At 49.9% G+C, this 18,541-nt stretch overlaps 1 protein-coding gene across 9 annotated transcripts in view; it reads left to right on the forward strand.

The window, feature by feature from the left end:
* MED15 (mediator complex subunit 15) overlaps positions 1-18,541 on the forward strand; it is a 63,719-nt gene that overhangs the window by 41,842 nt on the left and 3,336 nt on the right. For 4 of the 9 annotated variants that reach the window (XM_084802284.1, XM_084802276.1, XM_084802279.1 and 1 more), the window contains 7 exons: positions 874-1,206; positions 2,724-2,852; positions 11,476-11,595; positions 17,228-17,355; positions 17,465-17,592; positions 17,731-17,865; positions 17,938-18,001. In XM_084802284.1, the coding sequence (XP_084658410.1) occupies positions 874-1,206; positions 2,724-2,852; positions 11,476-11,595; positions 17,228-17,355; positions 17,465-17,592; positions 17,731-17,865; positions 17,938-18,001 (1,037 nt within the window). The remainder of the gene's footprint in view (positions 1-873; positions 1,207-2,723; positions 2,853-11,475; positions 11,596-17,227; positions 17,356-17,464; positions 17,593-17,730; positions 17,866-17,937; positions 18,002-18,541) is intronic. The other 5 variants (XM_084802277.1, XM_084802282.1, XM_084802281.1 and 2 more) reach the window with 3 other exon arrangements.

Here is an 18,541-nt window from a genome sequence, read left to right on the forward strand (position 1 = left end):
CCTTGGGCTTCCCCACAGGTGGGAAAAATAGATCCTAGCTTAGGAGGAAGCCTCTCAGATGGCCTCTTGACTTTGTACGTGTAGCAGGGCCTATAACAGTACATATGAGCTCACAGAGTAAAGAAGGGAGGCAAACACCACAGATTCAGGATGCTTGGGTTGTGCTGTTGGCACATTGCTTTGGAGGATACATACAACTCTTTTGTTTCTTAGGGTTTGGGTACAGAATCAAAATTGTTAGCTAGTGTTCTGTAGGGTTGTGGTATGTCACACTAGAAGTGCTGCTGGTCACAAGTTGTTTGATCCTCCTGTGTTTTGCAGTCACACATGTTCACATCCATTTTCCTAGCAAGTATTGATTCGGGGAAGAAGCCAAGGAGGCTTCCTTCATCTTCTGGTCTCCTGGCTTTGGAATTTCCTTTTCCAATGCTGACCATTAATCTTTAGCCTTCCATGTGTTCCTCATAGCCCATCCTCATAAGGGTCATACCTCTGACCACTGCTGACCACTCTGGGAGACAAAGACCCTTTCTGGAGAGGTATAAGCATCTGCAGTTGCCTGAACTTTAAGCTTAACTACAATGGGACTGGACCATCCTTGAACCTATTTCATTGAATCATCCTAGGTGTGAACCAGCCTTTAGTAGCCAGGGCACAAGATCAAATTTGGTTTGTTCTCAGTGTCTAGAAAACAGCTGCTGTTGGACTAGAGGGCCCTGCGCCCTGATTATGACATGTTCCCCTTCCCAATATGAGAGGCCATCTAGGCCGGTCTCCCTAGGCTGTGTTCATTTCACTTTCCCCAGGCTTTGTGGGGTCAAGACTAGTACCCCAGAGCCTGCTGGGTGCTAACTGTTATTGTTTTGTCTTCAGATACAGCAACAGCAACTGCAGAGGATGGCACAATTGCAGCTGCAGCAACAGCAACAGCAGCAACAGCAGCAGGCTTTGCAGGCCCAGCCACCAATGCAGCAGCCACCAATGCAGCAGCCACAGCCTCCCCCTTCTCAGGCCCTGCCCCAGCAGCTGTCACAGATGCACCATCCACAGCATCACCAGCCACCACCCCAGGCCCAGCAGTCCCCTGTTGCTCAGAACCAATCCCCACAACTCCCACCACAGTCGCAAAGCCAGCCCTTGGTGTCACAAGCACAAGCACTCCCTGGACCGATGCTGTATGCTCCTGCCCAACCGCAGCTGAAATTTGTGAGTACCCAAGGCCTGTGGTGTAGCAACCGCATCTCTTCAGGTGTTGTGTGGGGTCAGAGGTTTCTAAGATCCTTTGGCTGTAGGGAACATGTCCGTTGTGTACGGGCTTCAGGCAGCCTTTCCTATACCAGGCGTCTTAGCAGCTCCACAGCACAAGCAGGCGAGGGATTGTGTGCCTATTTTCACTTGCTTTAGGGATGTCACGTCTGCAAAACTACATGGCTGATTTCCGCAGTGCCTGTGGCGTATCTGGTACACATGATTAGATTGAGAGGTAGCCTCATCATGTGGGAGAATATGCTGCGGCCATCAGCTATTCCGTAGGTTTGCTTTTCTGTTGGGCCTTGACCCTGGGGCTTCATGCACACGAAACATGTGCTCCAGCCCTGGCCCTTTCAGCCTCATCATTACCATATTTCTGAGACAAATATTCATATAAAACTTTATTATTTCCTGCCTCATTCATTGTACATCTTGATATAAAGTAAGTCTCAGTATTTACAGAGAACAGAATATTGCCACCAAAACTAGTTGCCATGAAAAGAAACAATTTGAGCATCTTCTCTGCTTCCTTGATTTTTGTGGCTTTTTCTCCCCATGATGATTCATTAAGTGCCATGGTGACCGGGAGCTCACCTGAGCTGAATGTCAGGGCAAAGAAGAGTTGGCTGGGAGGGTTGTGAGTTGCAGGCACGGTCACTCACCTGTTACTCGGCACCAGCCTCTTGGGACCAGAACCTTTGTACTCCTTAGTAGGGTGCCTACTAGGAGTGGGCCTGGTAGCTTGGAGATATACAAGGAGAAGCTCCCAATGTGGATCTGGCCAGAACCTGCCCTGTCCTTGTGGTGATGTCTCCACATCCTAGCTCTGCAGTTATATGTTTCCTCTGTCTTCCATCATCGCCCAAGGTCATCTTTCTAGCTAAGCCATCTCTAGCTGGCCAGCCTGCTTTCCTACATGGAGCCTGGGCTCTCAGGGACACTCTTACAGACTGAGCAGCAGGCTGCATGCTCAGCTTTGGACATTTTTGTTTAGCTGTGGTTGTGGTTGGTGTGCATGGGAGGGCTGTCTTGCTTCTTGCCAGAACTGAGGGAGGTAGAACTTGGCTTTGCCAACTCATAGGTAGGCTGGTGTGGGATATTTCCTATGACCCTGTGTGCTCAGGATAGTAAGGTGACACCACAGCTCATGGTATCATTACAGTCCCATCCCCCATCCCAAGAGGAGGCTTCTTGTTTAAAACAAATTTTTTTTTTTTTGGTTGGGGGAAGAGGGTTTCCTGTGTGTCACAATTCGAGTGTAGAAGTCAAGAGGACAACTTTTCAGGGGTCAGCTCTCTCCTACCATGTGGGTCCTAGGGTTCTAACTCAGGCCCTCAGGCTTGGCGGCAGGCACCTTTACCCACTCACCCATCTCGACAGCTCTGAAAGTTCCGTTCTTAAAGCTCCCACAAAGTGGGTGCTCTGCTCTCTGTGCAGGTGGTTCCAAGATGCTTTTTCCTTCCTCCTTCAAGGTCCGTGCTCCGATGGTGGTCCAGCAGCCGCAGGTGCAGCCCCAGGTGCAGCAGGTACAGCCCCAGGTGCAGCCGCAGGCGGCAGTGCAGACAGCACAGGCTGCCCAGATGGTAGCTCCCGGCGTCCAGGTGAGGGCCTTGGGAGCCCAGGGTTTCTTTAGTCACTGGCAGGTGCATGATGGCCTGTGCATAAAGCTCTGTGATGAGAGTTCTGGTTGGATTAGTGGCTACGCTGGTAAAGTATAGAAATCTTCTATTGCTTTGACACATATACACAGACACCCCAAGGCCCTCAGGGTGGCTGTCTCTGCTTGGTTATTGTTAGGACCTACTTGCCGAGTAGTGTGCGTTGTTTGTGCTTGGGTACCCTCATCTTTCCTGCTTGATAGCGTGTGGAGAAGATGCCTTAGAGAGGAAAGCTTCGAAGTTTCATCCTCCTTCAACTTCCACTGGAGCCTCTGAGCACAGCTGGTTAGGATGGAGGGCAGCTCTTTAGAAAACGACAGGAACAAGATGGGTATCTTATTATGCGTTGGTACATGCCACAACAGAGCAGGGAGTGAGCATCCTGGGCTTGCCACCTTCAGGGGCTTAGGTGCTGTGCAAGGAAAGCATTTCTAACATCCCTGTCACTGACAGTTCCCACTCAGTCTCTGCATATCAGATGCCAGTGGGACGATAGCAAGCAGATGGCCTGCACAAGGTTTCCTGGTGTCTGAGGAATTGGACATATAGGGTGCTTCAGCTTTGTGCTGGCCACAAGTCTTCCCATCAAGTGGGCACACTGAGTCCTGACTTGGGGCTTAAGCTAGGAGCTATGGCAAGGCTCTTGCTGGATCCTATCCACAGAAAATGCTGTGACTACACTTTTTGCCCTCAGGAAGCCAGCACTGGCTGGTTCATGAACCAGCTGAGCTCAGTGTCCAGTTACATGACAGTGTGGGTCACGTGCACCAGGATGTGTCAGACATCATGAGGAGTGCTAATGACAGCCCTTCCTGATCCCCCCACAGTGTTAGATCTGGGATGGTACCTGAGGAAAGGTGTTTACTTAGCCTCTGGTCACTGCACCAAGTGACTGGGGTTCAGGGTTCAGGGTTCTTGTGCTACGTACATGCTCACATGTGACCTTGTGCGAAAGCCTACCGTGAATTTCTGTGCGTGGCTTGGAGAAGGTGAGTACTTTATGGGATTACAGGCCATTTACCATCACTGCTGTGTGTCTCAGGCTTCAGGTGCTTCCTTCCTTTTAAGGTACTGTGCAGAGGAGCTGTGGTTTAGAGTCAGCACAGTAGTGACACACAGTGGCTGACTGCCCTGTTGCTGGAAGCCATTTTCTTATTGCTTTATGACCCTCCTTCCACTGACCTGGGACTCAGAAGATAGAAACCTCTTCGTCACTGGCTCAGTCCAGAACGTGGTGTAGGCCTGTTTGATTGTGTGCTGGCTTCTTGCTGGAGGAAGTGTGTAACCTGGTGCCAGCTTTGTTGGTGTCTTGTCAGTTGGTCGAAGCAGGGCGTGGCCATGTGTTAAGCTTAGTGCTCCACAGCGAGGCTCTGTGCAAGTGCAGGGCTTCCTTTAGTTCCCTGCCCTGCTAGTGTCAGCACAGTCACCTGGAGCTTGGTTCTCAGGGGTCCCTGTTAGCCCAGTGTGAGATCAGTGGCAGGTGCAACTTAGGGTAGACACAGGTCCTTTCTGGTGAGGCTCGTTTCCTCATGGAGTTGGTTTTTGAGGACTGTGCCATCAGTGTTTTAAGAAGTGTTATCCACCTGCCTTCATTGCCTTCTTTGGGCCTTGTGTTTCTTTTTTTCTTTTTTTCTTTTTCTTTTTTTGTTTGTTTTGTTCCATTTTTGCGACAGGGTTTCTCTGTGTGGCCCTGGCTTTCTGGAACTCACTGTGTAGACCAGGCTGGTTGAACTCACAGAGATCCACCTGCCTGTGCCTCCCTAGTGCGGAGACTAAAGGTGTGCACCAGCACCGCCCAGCCCATGTGTTTCTCAGAACTGCGCTTCTCAATCCAAACACGATGCCTTGGGAGTCAGTCCTGTCATTGCTGGTTTTCTTGCTTTTTCTTTTTGAGATTAATATAAAGACAACATCACTCCCTTCCGTTTCTTTCGCCAGGTTCTCCCGTTTACCTTTCCCCACTCACCTTCACATTCATGACCTTTTCCTCACTAATTGTGTGTGTGTGTGTGTGTGTGTGTGTGTGTGTGTGTGTGTGTGTGTGTGTGTATTTCTAAATATCACCTCTTCAGTCTGTACTTGTGTGTATGTGACAACCAGCTGTGCTCTTTCCTGGGGAAGACGTCCTTTCCTCCGTTGCCTGTAGGTAGGGTTGGGCCTCTTAGGCTTCCCCTATCCACTTTGGCATGTCCATTAGCGTCATCTTGGTCAGTTCACATTTGGGGGGTCATATTGCTGAATCTTTATGAGTGTGTCTTCTGATGTTACTTGGAGACACAATTGCACAGCAAACTCATTGACAGTCTCTGTGCCCCCTCTTCTGCAGTGACTGCTTAACTTTAGGTGAGGGAGTTTTGTAGATATGGCTGTTGGGACTGGGCTTCACATATTGACTGGTTGTGGTTTTCTGTAATGATCTCCATCTGTTGCAAGAGACGTTTCCTTGATGAGGGCCGAGGACTACACTTCACTAGCACTGAGTAGTGGGCTAGGTTTCTAGTACCAGGCATGGTTTCTGTCTTGTTAAATGCGTGTTACGTCCAATTAGAAAACTATTGGCTACCATTACAGTGTGTGTGCCACTGCTGCACTTTCAGGGTTACCCTGCCATGCTGGTTGTTGACATGTTCCCAGGCATCATAGCTGGGTAGGACTGTTGACTGCCTCTCTCCTTTGGAAGGAGGTGCCTGCTGCCTTCTGGTACCATGAAAGCTAGTCCTCAGGGAGGGGCATTCAGGTCAGCTCCAGCTCAGGGATCTGTGGGCTTATTTTTCCGCCTGTGGTGGCGGTGGGCAACCCAGGGTAATAGCACTAGGCTCTGGGTTTTGGTATTCTCCTGGATAACCCTGGCCAACAACTCAAAAGACAGCTTCTCATGCCTTCTACTCGGGTTTTGTTATGTGGTCTTTGGGTCTTTTTTTTGGTTTTGGTTTTGGTTTTGTTTTGTTTTTTTCGAGACAAGGTTTCTCTGTGTAGCCTTGGCTGTCCTAGACTTGCTTTGTAGACCAGGCTGGCCTTGAACTCACAGTGATCCACCTGCCTCTGCCTCCTGAGTGCTGGGATTAAAGACGTACGCCACCACGCCTGGTTGGTCTTTGGGTCTTAGCAGGAGCACTGCCAGGTCAGATGAGAAAAGTTCATTAAAACTATGTGTGTCGTTTTATATGTGTATATCTATATATGGAATTAACATGTAGGTTTTTTTTATGTTTTATCTTTTTAAAGTTAAATAGTTAATAATGATTCTTTGAGCCTTTTCAGACATTACCTACCTGCTTCCTCCTTGCTAAAGAGCCCGTCCTTTTCCCATTTCTTTTATCAGATTACTTGTATCCTGCTATTCTCTTTACCCTCTTCCTACCTTCTCTGTATTTACCTATTGCGTCACAGTTTTGTGGGGCTGGTTGGCTGGTCTTGTTGCTTTGTTCTGGCAGTACTGGGGAGAAGAGTATGGCTGGGTGGCTTGGGCGTGATAGGCGCTCCTGAAAGGAATCCAGGCTTCTTAGAAATCCATGCTGCCTCAGTGGTGAGGAAGAGGGCTCTAGTACTCCGACCTATGAACCTTAGCAGAGCTGTGATAACTGCAGAAAGTAAAGAATAGAAAAGTGTGAGAGCCGCACCCAGGGCAGGACAGTGTGGTGCCCTTTCTAGTTTTCTCACATCACTGAGGGTGTGTTTATCGTCTATGCAGATTTATTTACTTGGACTTAGTCTCCTGTAGACCTAGTTGGCCTTTAACGTCTATGTAGCTGAGGCTGACTGTGGACTGCTCATCCTCCTTCCTTCCCCTCCTGAGTGTTTGGATTTACAGGCATGCACCACCATACTCAGTGTGTACAGTATTGGTAAATCAACGCAGGGCATTATGTGTGCTAGGCAAGCACAGTATCCATCGCCTGTATCCCTAGTCCGCTGTGCAATTTCATATATGACCTTTTCCACATTAAAGGTGTGCTAGTTGGCTTTCTGTTAAAAATAGCAAAAGGTCTGAGATGATGGGTCCATAGAAGGAGGCCTGTTTTGGCTCACAGGTGTGGAATTTTCAGTCCACAGCTGCTTGACTCCATTCTTTTGGGTCCATACTAGGGCACCTCATCATGATCCAGGGAGCATGCTGCCATTCCAGGTACCTGGGACATGAAAGAGAGGAAGGGGCCATGTTCCATTTCTAAGGTCATATCCTATAGTAGCTACTTTTTCTGTTCCTGTAATGAAGTATCTGTCAAAAGGAATTTGAGAAGGAGTTTTTCTGGCTCATAGTTGAAGGTTCATCCCATAATGTCGGGGAATCACCATTTCAGAAACTTGAGGCAGCTGGTCAGTTACATTGCATCTACAGTCAAGAAGCAGGGAGCCAGGAAAGATGGTGCACCCTGTAATCCCAGCACTCCGGAAACAGAGGCAGCAGATTTCTTGAGTTCAAGGCCAGTCTGGTTTACATAGCAAATTCCAGACCTATTACTGCTACACAGTGAGACCTAGTTACCAAACAAAGCAAAAAGCAGAGAGCACTGGATGCCTGTGTTCAGGTTATAGTCTCTTGTTTGTGTCGTTCAGGACTCCAGCGCAGGCAGGGCTGTCACTGACTCAGTTAAGCTAAGCTAATCCCTCACTGTTTACACTGGATGCTTGTCTTCAGGTGATTCTAGAGACCATCAAGTTGACAACACCATCCCTTCTGCACACACTGACATTTTAGCCAACTTCCAGCAATGCCACCCTGAGGAGTGAGTGTGAAAAACATTGATTTGCAGTGTTGAGGGTGTTTAAACCTTGAGCATGGTAAGCAAGTGCTCTACCATTGAGCCTCAGCCACAAACAAGCTGCTAAGGCCTGTGATTCCAGATCAAAGATTACCCTCTGGGCAGAGACTCCTGGGCAGCCTTATTCTGATGACTGCAATGCTTGCTGCTGTTCTGAAGCAACACCTTGTTTTAGGATCGTGAAGTGATTTTGTAAGTGTACGGATAAGTTCAAGACTGTTTTTTGTTTGTTTGGTTTGGTTTGGTTTTTTGTTCGTTTGTTTTTTTGTAGCTTATCAGGATTAAGTAACAGAGTGACTTTGACGGCCCTTTGCACAGTGGTGGCCAGTTACCTAATTAATCAGGTGCTTAAAGACAGAGATTAGAGTTTCCTACCTTTCCGTCAATATACAGAAACCATGAGTTGGAGCTTTGTACATATGAACCTCCACACACTGCAAAACAGGCCACCAGCCAGTTCTCTGAGGGGTGCTGGCATGGGGCACTAAATGGGCAATCCTTCATGCTTCTTCCTGGAGTGTGCCCTCAGTGGTTACACCATGGCCAAGGTGGCAGGCATGGGCTCTTCACCTGGGATAAGTGTTCTGGAGGGTCAGCCACCCTTGCTGTTTGTTTCATGTGGCCTCTTATTTGATCTACTCATGATGCTGAGAGAGGAAATCACCTTCAGTGCAATTTATTGGGATCCATCAGTAAAGCCAGAACAGAGTATGTCTTCACTTTCCTATCCATTGGTCTTTTAACTTTCTGTTCTAGTAATATAAGACTAAGCAATAACTTACAGGGGACAGAGCTGGGCATGATGGCACGAGGCAGAGGCAGGAGGATATCTGTAAGTTCGAGCCCAGCCTGGTCTACAAATTGAGTCCAGGACAGCCAAGGCTACACAGAGAAACCCTGTCTTGAAAAAACCAAAAACCAAACCAAAACAAAAAAACTATAGGTGGCAAAGAGTTGTCAACCAAGACAAACATTTGTCATGTATGCACACACAAAGTAGCTGACTTAGTAGTGCTCTTTGACTGAACCTTGATCTAGAGGGCCCTGTGTCCCTCTGAGGCCTCCCATACAGTGGCCACCGCAGGGAACTGGCTGGCTGCTCTGCATGAGAATTCCTTTCAGGTAGTAGTGTGTGGAGAAGTAGAGAAGGGTGGTCCTTGACAATAAGTTGCACTTGGTAGCTGCTCATCTGATCCTGTAAACATTTTCAGTGGCTTTCTCTGAGATTTTTACCTGTGGGTGAAAAACATAAAAAAATACCAAAGCGCCGGGTGTGGTGGCGCACGCCTTTAATCCCAACACTTGGGAGGCAGAGGCAGGCAGACCACTGTGAGTTTGAGGCCAGCCTGGTCTACAAAGTGAGTCCAGGACAGCCAAGGCTACACAGAGAGACCCTGTCTCGAAAAACCAAGCCAAACAAAAATAAAACACAAAACAAACAAACAAAAATACAAAATCTTTCCTTATCAGAAATTTTTCATAAAGAAAACCAGTCAGGGCCTGCAGAAACTGCAGTGCTTAAAAGCATTAGCTGTGCAGGGCATGGTGGCGCATGCTTTTAATCCTTGCACTTTGGAGGCAAAGGCAGGTGGATTGTTGTGAGTTCGATGCCAGCCTAGTCTACAGAGTGAGTCCAGGACAGCCAAGACTACACAGAGAAACCCTGTCAAGAAAAGCCAAAAAGAAAAGAGAAAAAAACAAAAAAACCGGGGAAGAAAGAAAAAGAGTTAAAGATGTGGATTCAGTTTGCAGCTCCTGTGGCACATGGCTTACAGCCATATGTAACTCTCTCTTCCACCCTCCAAGGGTGTTCATGGTGCACACATGTACATGCAGGCAAGACACTCAGACACAGGAAGGAAAAATAAATCCTTAAAAATAAAACAAGTAGAGCTAAAGAGATGGCTCAGAGCTTAAGATCACTTGCTGCTCCTCCAGAGGATTTGGGTTCAGTTCCCAGCACCCCCATGGGGGCTCACAACAATCTGTAACTCCAGTTTCAGGGATCCAGTGCCTCTTCTGACTTCTGCCTTTTTATTTTTGTTTTGTTGTATTTTGTTTGTTTTTCGAGGCAGGGTTTCTCTGTGTATCCTTGGCTGTCTGGACTCATTGTGTAGACCAGGCTGGCCTCAAACTCAAAGTGGTCTGCCTGCCTCTGCCTCCTGAGTGCTGGGATTAAAGGTGTGCACTGCCACTGCTGCCTGGCCCTCTTCTGACTTCTGCAGGTACCAGGCATTGTGTGTGGTGCACATACATGCATGCAGACAAAATTCATATACATAAAATAAATCTTTAAGAAATTACAGAGTAAAATAAATAAGAAAACCAGTCAAAGAGTCCATCGCGTTTCTTGGTTACAGCTTTTCTTGTTCCTAGAGACAAGCTGGCAGCTCTCACACCTTCTTGATGTTCTGTCATGTGGGAGTGGTGCTGTGGCCATGGTTGTGAATGCACCTCCCTTAGTGGCCCTCAGTTCTGTCACGAACCCTGGAATAAGTTCGCTTTATCTCCTCCTCCCCCAGTATAGGCAGAGGGCCCTGGGACAGCAGCCCTCTTTGTGTCTGCCAGTGACCTGTTGAGGGACAGGCTGTTTGGGACAGCACCCCTGCTTGTCAGCCACCATCAGGACTAGCAGGTTTGTTTGGCTGGCTGCAGGAATGGTGAGAGTTGCACCTTTCTTAGCTCTTAGGACGTCCTCCTTGGAATCCTCTGTGGTGCATGCACCTCCTGTGTGTGAACATGAACCCGTGTGTGATGCCGCAAGGCCCTCATGGGCCTGTACCCTGTTCAGTAGCCTTGTCTCCAGCACACTTGCTGCACAGATGGAGTCACCTGCAGCACCGTCCTGCCCTTGTAGCCTAACATAGCTTCCCAGGCCTTAGAGGTTTTGTGTTTGAACTGGGGTCTCCCATGTTGCCCCTGCTAATCTCTTAACTGCTGTCTGTTGTGATCCTCTCACATATGTTACTGGGTTTTGTTGTGTTTTAGCCAGTGAGTCCTCCCTTCTGTACCAGGCCATGCTATTTTGTTTATAATTTGTAACATTCTGAGTGCATGTAGGCCGTGCTTTCCAGGAGTCAGGTTGGCTCTATCCCCTACCTAGGAACACAGAGCAAGGGTAGCCAGCCCCAAAGCAGTGATAGTCTGCCCTTAGTTCTCTGTATGAGTCGAGAAACAAAAGATGACCAAGGGGAACGTCTCTGTTGCTCTTCAAGCTCTTGACTCTGCGGGTGATTTTTATGGTCCTGTGGAGAAAGCTCTTCCTCCTTAGCTCCTCGGGAACCCCAGCTCTCCAGCTGCTCGCCTGCATTCCTCCATGCTTCCAGAAGCAGCATCCCCAGGAGGCCAGAAGGATGAGTGAGCCTCGGCCTCCAGGTATCCTTTAAGAGATGGCTGTGCTGAGCAGGTGCTGCTTCAGTGACACTTGGCTTTGCTCTTTGCAAGCCTGGCTGACATGTCATCTTTGCAAGTTTGTCCCAAGAACTTGGTCTCCTCAGATTGCCACCTGAGCAGTCTGGTTCTGGCACTCCACAGGCCATAGGGTCTGTTCTGTCTACAGTTCAGAGATGTGTCCAGGACAATCACCACAGGACTCTGGCTGTAGAGTGGAAGGGTCTGTCTTCCGTTCTTGATGTCTCTGACCTCTGGTGCTTGAGCATGTCCCTGAGCACCCCTGAACATCTGGGTCATTTGAAGGGGCCTCGCCGCTGTGGCCCATTTCAGGAGGCCGCACACACCCTCACCTGCCATGCACTGCAGTTCTTGTTGTGATTACCTTGTCTGTTGTCCCTCTGTCCTCAAAGATGATTGCTGAAGCCTTGGCCCAAGGCGGGATGCACGTAAGAACCCGGTTCCCGCCCACCTCCACCATGTCTGCTGATCCATCAAGCTCCATCTCTTTGGGCGGACAGCCCACGGCACAGGTATTTACAGATCAGCCTTTCCACAGGGTTCAGCCCAAAATCTTGGGGGTTTCGCTGAGCACCTCCATGAAACATCCCTTTCATTCTCAGGAAGTCTCTTCATGGTGGCTTTCAAAGCAATAAAACAGATGTTCATTTTGTTTAAGGCCAAGCCCCGCTGGTATTTTTTTCTTTTCTTTCTTTCTTTCTTTCTTTCTTTCTTTCTTTCTTTCTTTTTTTTGGTTTTTCGAGACAGGGTTTCTCTGTGTAGCCTTGACTATCCTGGACTCACTTTGTAGACCAGGCTGGCCTCGAACTCACAGAGATCCACATGCCTCTGCCTCCCAAGTGCTGGGATTAAAGGTGTGCGCCACCACGCCCGGCTCTTTTCTTTCTTTCTTTCCTTCCTTCCTTCCTTCATTTCTTTTTTGTCTTTGTTTTTGTGTTTTTGTTTTTTAAGACACGATTTCTCTATATAGCCTGGCTGTCCTAAACTCACTATGTAGACCATACTGACCTCAAACTCACAGATCTGCCTGCCTCTGCCTTCTAAATGCTGGGACAAAAGGCTTGTGCTACCATGCCTGGCTCCTGCAGTAATTCTTGAGAGGATTTTTCTTTAAAATTTGTAAATTTTAAAAATTGTCATACTAGTTTTGTTTTCGTGGTAAAATACAACAGAAGACGAGCTGTGGTGTAGTTGAGGTGGCGGAGCACTTGTGTAGCACCCTCAAGGCCCTGGCTTTAATCACCAATTTATGTGTATACGCTTGAGTGCGGCAGCCATTCTAATGAGTCTTGAAGTGAGTTTGATTTGTTTGTTTGTTTTTGTTTCTGTTTTTTGAGAAAGGGTTTCTCTGTGTAGCCTTGGCTGTCCTGGACTCACTTTGTAGACCAGGCTGGCCTCGAACTCACAGAGATCCGCCTGCCTCTACCTCCCGAGTTCTGGGATTAAAGGTGTGGGCTTGAAGTGAGTTTGAAACCAACCTAGACTAAATGCATGCTATCTTAAAAGAAGTAAACAGTGCGGCTTTCTAGGCTGTGCACATCCAGCTTCTTAGGAGCACCGTTACATGGTCAGTGCTCTCTGCTGTTGAATTGTTCCACCCAAGTCAGTTTCCTGGGAAGAGAGAGTCATTGCTGCGTAGAGAGTTCGCAGACCACACTCTGTGCACTTCATGCTCTCATTGGAACAGGCTTCGCGTTACCATCCCCTGCACCCATGTTTAACAGCATCTCACAGGCCAGGCCTTGCTGAGAGACTCTGCAGATAGAGTCTCCTTAATGTTCTCTCATCACAGACTTTCTATTTGCGAGTTTATTGTAAAGAACCTGATAGCTAAAAGACCTTTAAAATTCCTTTTCCTAAACAGGACAGTGCATCTGTGACTCTTGTACGTGGAGCCCTTGCCTAAGGCCACACACAGCGACTCTCTCAGTGCACAGTCAGACAGGACGCTGTGCAGCTTTCTTCAAAGGAGGGTCCTCCAGCTCACTGCGCCTGGGGTTCAGAGTCAGGTGGAATTGTGGGGATAAATAACTTAACAGCAATAGAAGATTGTGGAGTTTGTTTTGTTTTTATAGAAACTAAAGGTCCCCGGCATGTTGTGTGTGATGTGTGCCAGATCTCGAGCTATGTTCTTCATGTAGAGGGTCTTGTTAGTTCTTACTGTGGCATTGAGCTCCTTTTACAAATGGGGAGGAACTGGAAGGCAGCATGCTGAGAACCAGAACTCAAGTCCTGCTAGTAGGGTTCTCCTAAAGTCCCCTCAGCCCTGCTTTTGGGGCTAGCCTGACAACCCTGCTCTTTCTCCTAAGTGACAGAAGCTGTCTGTGTCTCCCTGGACTAGGTTCTGCCCTGAACCTCATTTTGCCTCCGTAGCCTCCTGTGGAGTAGCTCCTGCGCTGTCACCTGAGCAGGTCTTATGAGCTATAGTACTTCCTAACCCCACAAGGCAAGGAATTTGATTGGAGGAGAAGAGAGAGAAAGACTAAAATAAAAGGTACATGGGAAATTTGGGGTCACCCTCAAAGAATGTTGTGGCTTGGTTGGCAGCCATCACTGGTAGATGCCAGCCTAGGTCCACCCATTGGCCCGTCATCCTCTACGCCTGTTCAGTGCTGCCAGGTAGGGGCATGTCTTTGAAGCCTTGGGCTAGTTTATTGAAGACAAATGCAGCTGCTTTAGGGATCTGGAGCAGTTCTGTGGCAACAGGGAACTAAGACAAGGCTGTGCTTGCTTTGCTTTGGTTTGATTTATTTTATTATTGTTGTTGTTGTTGTTGTTGGGGGTTTTGGGGGGTTATCTGTTTTAGAGACAAGGTTTCTCTGTGTAGCCCTGGCTGCCCCAGAACTTACTCTGTAGACCAGGCTGGCCTCAAACTCAGAGATCTGCCTGCCTTTGTCTCCTAAAAAGCCACACCTGGCTGGTTTGGGTTTTGTTGTTGTTGTTTTGGTATTTTTTTCCTTTCCTACTCAGTATAATGGCCGTGGGAAACTGGAGGGAGAAATCGCTGTAGGCGTGCCTTTGGTCATACAGCACGACTGTCTGATCTTAGTCCTTCTTCTGAGGCCAGAACAACAGCATCCATATTGCCTGTCTGTGGCGCATGGTGAATGCAGGCAGACAACACCATGGCAAGAGTGTGCTTGCTTCTCTGCAGTCAGGCTCCATGGGTCAGGCTCAGTTCTTGGTCAGGAGCAAAGGCAGTTGTAAGTGCTAGGCAGGTATAGATGGTCCAGAGAGGACCAGAATTCAGGCTGCCAGCCTATCTGAGGTTCTCTTTGGATTAATCTTCCTTCCCCAGCTGCACTCCTATTTTTTCGGCCGTCTACCCACATTTTTCCAGCGATACTGTGTAGTTCCCACACAGGCTACCTGGCAGACTGTCGCCATTGCTGAGGCACTGGTATATACAGTGCCGGGCTGTCCCTGTGAACCACCTTCTAGCTCTGTGACCTTGGCAAGTCTCCTCACTGCGATTGCGGGTGTTCCTGCTCTAACATTCAAGTGACAGATGGTAGGTATACAAGGGCCTGTCAGAAGCTCCTCTCCTGATGTGAACCACTCTGGCTTTTGGTGGCAGCTGTGGCATGCCCATGCCTGTGCCACAGGATGTGATCTGAGAGAGCACAGCCAGTGTTCCCTTCCCTGACAGCAGAATCCCCTCCCTCTGGTTCTTCCCCACATCCTTGTTCCTTGCTGAGTCACTTTTGTGTGGAGATGGTCTTTGGGCTGCTTCTTTGTACCAAGGGTATCTGTGTGACTAGGACGTGAGCAAGCTGGCGTTCACTCCAGAAGCTCCTGCTAGGGCCTAGAGTTCCCCGATCGTAAACATGAAGGCTGCCCTTGGTTCGTTTTCCTTCCTGTTAGAAATCATTCCACCACCACCCATCCTCTGGGGCATGGCAGCTGCCCTGTCCTGGGGCAGCCAAAGAATCCAGGCAGACATGAGCCGGGTCTTCTTCTGGGAATCACAGGCCTTGTGAAATGCTGAGTCTAGGTGAGCCTTTGTGAAATAGGCTGGGTACAGTCTGAACTCTGGGAGCCATGAAGAAGTTTCTAGACTACGTTAGGGGAGGGACTCATGACACTGGAGTCCAGACCTCCCAATAAGAGTGAGACCCGCTTGTTCCCAAGAGCAGGACCCTTTGCCTGGGTCCTGGGGTTTCCCATATGTTGCAGGCCTCTCTGTCCCCCATGTTCCACTATTGCTCCCATGTCTTAGACCAAAGCATCATGTCCTGGGACAGCTGGTAAGGAGGGACATGAGATTTCTTCCTACTATGTGGCCCTGTTCAGCCCTGTGGCGCTCTGCATACCTAATGTAGTAGGCCTGAGCTTTAAACTACAGCCACAGAGCAGCGGCTACCGCCAGTACCAAGTGCAAGTAGGCAGCTGAGACAGAAAGAGGAAGGGCTGTAGGGCCTCTTGGGAACATATGAGCAGTAAAAACCCATTGCAAGGAGCGTCTGGACCACAGCCTTTGTGTGTGCTGTCTGTAGTCTTCATGGGACTGTATGGCCCTGGGGCTTTGATAGGACATGGGTGGATTCCAGGCAGGTTTTATGGTCTGTATGACATGTGCCTGGTGTCCATGGATTCACAAGTATGCTGACGTGAAGGGCCGGGTCGGTCTGCGCAGTGTCTACCCGGCCACACTCTGGCCTCTGTCACAGTGAATCTGCTCAGAGGAGAGGCCGGTGGAACTGCCCTGCAGCCAGATGCTGATCTTGTCCTCCTGTCCCCGCTGCGTGGGGCTTTATTGCTCACAGAGTTATGGCATTGTCCAGTCCTCCTTTTTTTATTTTTTTAAGAGATTTTATTTTAATTATGTATATGTATGTGTGTGTCTATGTTGGGATTTGTGCACTTAAGGGCAGTGCTCACAGAAACCAGAAAATGGCAGTGGTTACCAGCTGCTCCAGGTGAGTTCTGGGAGCTAAACTGGGTTCTGTGAGCTTAGCCGGTGGTTCTGAGTGGCCAAGCAGGTGACCATGCGGGCCCCTTGGGCCTGGCAGTGTGGGTGCGCAAGTGAGGAGTACAGCTGTCGTTTTCCTTGTCGGACATGCACCGATTCCCAATTTGAGATGCTAAGCACCTATTTAGAGTCAGTGTGGGAAGACGTGGAGGTTTGGCCCCATGGGCATCAGGCTCTGGAATATGAGTCATGAAAGGCAGGTGTGGGGCATGCTTGGTGCACAGTGATTGACTGGGGTATAAGAGGTGCAACCTCAGATATTTGGGGACCTTTGGAGTTGGTGGCCTCTAGGGTGTCCTCAGATAGCAAGAAGCCAATAGGCAGCTTGTCCTGTCTGGAACTGCCGTCTTACCTTTCCTTACTGAAAGGTGGGAGCACATACACAGTGCTCCCGTTACCTGGTTCTGCAGTGTCCATCTTGGAGTTCTTAGGTAAACTGAATGTGATGCTGTACTGGCAGCGCTGGAGTCAACCATGTTTCTGCGGTGTGAATGTGCGTTGACAGCTGCGGGCAGTCTCCAGGTCTGTGCACAGAGCCGCACCTCTGAAGCTGGAGGTGCTGTGAGCCCAGGGGTCTTTATAGAAGTCATTCGCCCCATCAAGGAAGCGCTGCCGACTGGCCGGGTGCTGTGGAGCCGGCGCAGTGCTGCTTGTTGAGATGCGTGTGACTTCTTGGCCACCTTACCCCAACCAAGATGATGTGAGGCAGCAGCATCTGTACATGTCACAGCCACTTGTCCAAGGCTTGTCCTTGGAGCAGTCATCCTGGGCTAGAGTCACACTGGGAGACTATCTCCTAGGCTAGCAGAGGAGCGTTTTTTACCGGCCCTCAGAGAAGAATTTCCTACGTTAGGCAGAGTCTGGCAGCACAAGGCCTCCCGGCTCCTTCCTTACACACTAATGTTTGAGCAGCAGGCCATTCCCACAGCATTCCCAGTCCAGAAGCCTGAAATCCTCAGGGCCCCATCAAGGAGCCAGGCTGCCCACCTGGCCTTCCTTCCAGCCCCTTGGACACTATGCGCTGTGTGCACCCAGAGGTGAGGCTTGCGCCTGGGTGTGTGGTATCAGGAAGAAGAAAAAAAAAATGGTTGGATAAGATGGGAGGTCAGACCAGTGGGTACTTGGGGCAAGGTGTGTGCAGCATGGAGCTGGCTAAGTCTCTCCACTTCCAGGTCAGCCAAAGCAGCCTCACCATGCTGTCTTCACCATCTCCGGGCCAGCAGGTGCAGACCCCGCAGTCGATGCCCCCTCCCCCTCAGCCATCCCCACAACCTGGCTCACAGCCCAACTCCAATGTCAGGTAGGCTTCTGGGGAGGTGCGCTTTCCCCCTCCTCCCTTCACCCCATTTGGCCTCAGGGCTGGCGCAGTGTTCTGGGCTCAAACCTGCTTTTATTCAACTTGGCTGCAGCTCCGGCCCTGCTCCGTCCCCCGGCAGCTTCCTGCCTAGCCCCTCACCACAGCCTTCTCAGAGCCCAGTGACAGCACGCACCCCACAGAACTTCAGCGTCCCCTCCCCTGGACCTTTGAACACCCCTGGTAAGCTGGGCCCGGTGCCTAATCCCTTCCTCCTCCCAAGGTCTCAGCTTGTACAAAGGGCTCGTGGATCCCTCAGACCTGTCATGACACCTGCCCCACAGGTTGTCCCCATCTGTCTCACCCAGCCTGTCCCCACAGTGAACCCCAGCTCAGTCATGAGTCCAGCTGGCTCCAGCCAGGCTGAGGAGCAGCAGTACCTGGACAAGCTGAAGCAACTGTCCAAGTACATCGAGCCCCTGCGACGCATGATCAACAAGATTGACAAGAATGAAGGTAGGCTGGCCCAGAGCTGTGTGACGCCGGGACACCCAGGGCCCATTTCTTAGTGTCCCCTTTCTCTCTCAGACAGAAAAAAGGACTTAAGTAAGATGAAGAGCCTGCTGGACATTCTCACTGACCCCTCCAAGCGGTGAGCACTGGCGCAGGGCCTTGGGCAGGACTGTGCTGTACCACAGCTCACAGAGGTCCCCAGCACTTGGTGACTATGTGGATGACCCTGTGGGCCATGCCTGAGGCCCAGGTGACTTTACAAGTAGCTGTGCACAGAGACTTCAACCCTCCCTGCACCTTCCCAGTGCCCACCTTCCAGCCCTGTTCAAGGCGCCGTGGTCCTCACACTTGCACCTATGGCTGCCATAGCCTCCCTCATGGGGCCAGTTTGCTAGGTCCTGGTTTGTAGTGGCCTCCACCTTCATGGACATGACAGGTTAGGTGAGAGCCTTTGGCAGGCAGCCACATCTCACTCTCCCATGGGCTGCAGGCCCAGCTGCAGTTGCGTGCACCAGTTGTAACGACGACCCAAAATGGATGGCACTTGGCTGCCAGGCTTCCAGTTCCTTCTGTCCACCAGCGGTAGGGTGCTGCTAGCGCGGCTTTCGGGGCATGGATGTGTCTCTATACCTACCGAGTGTCACAGCTCAGCTTGCCAGAGGCTCCGCTGTCCTTCAGG

The sequence above is a fragment of the Acomys minous genome, assembly GCF_964271855.1.
Source record: "Acomys minous genome assembly, chromosome: 11".
NCBI classification, from domain to species: domain Eukaryota; kingdom Metazoa; phylum Chordata; class Mammalia; order Rodentia; family Muridae; genus Acomys; species Acomys minous.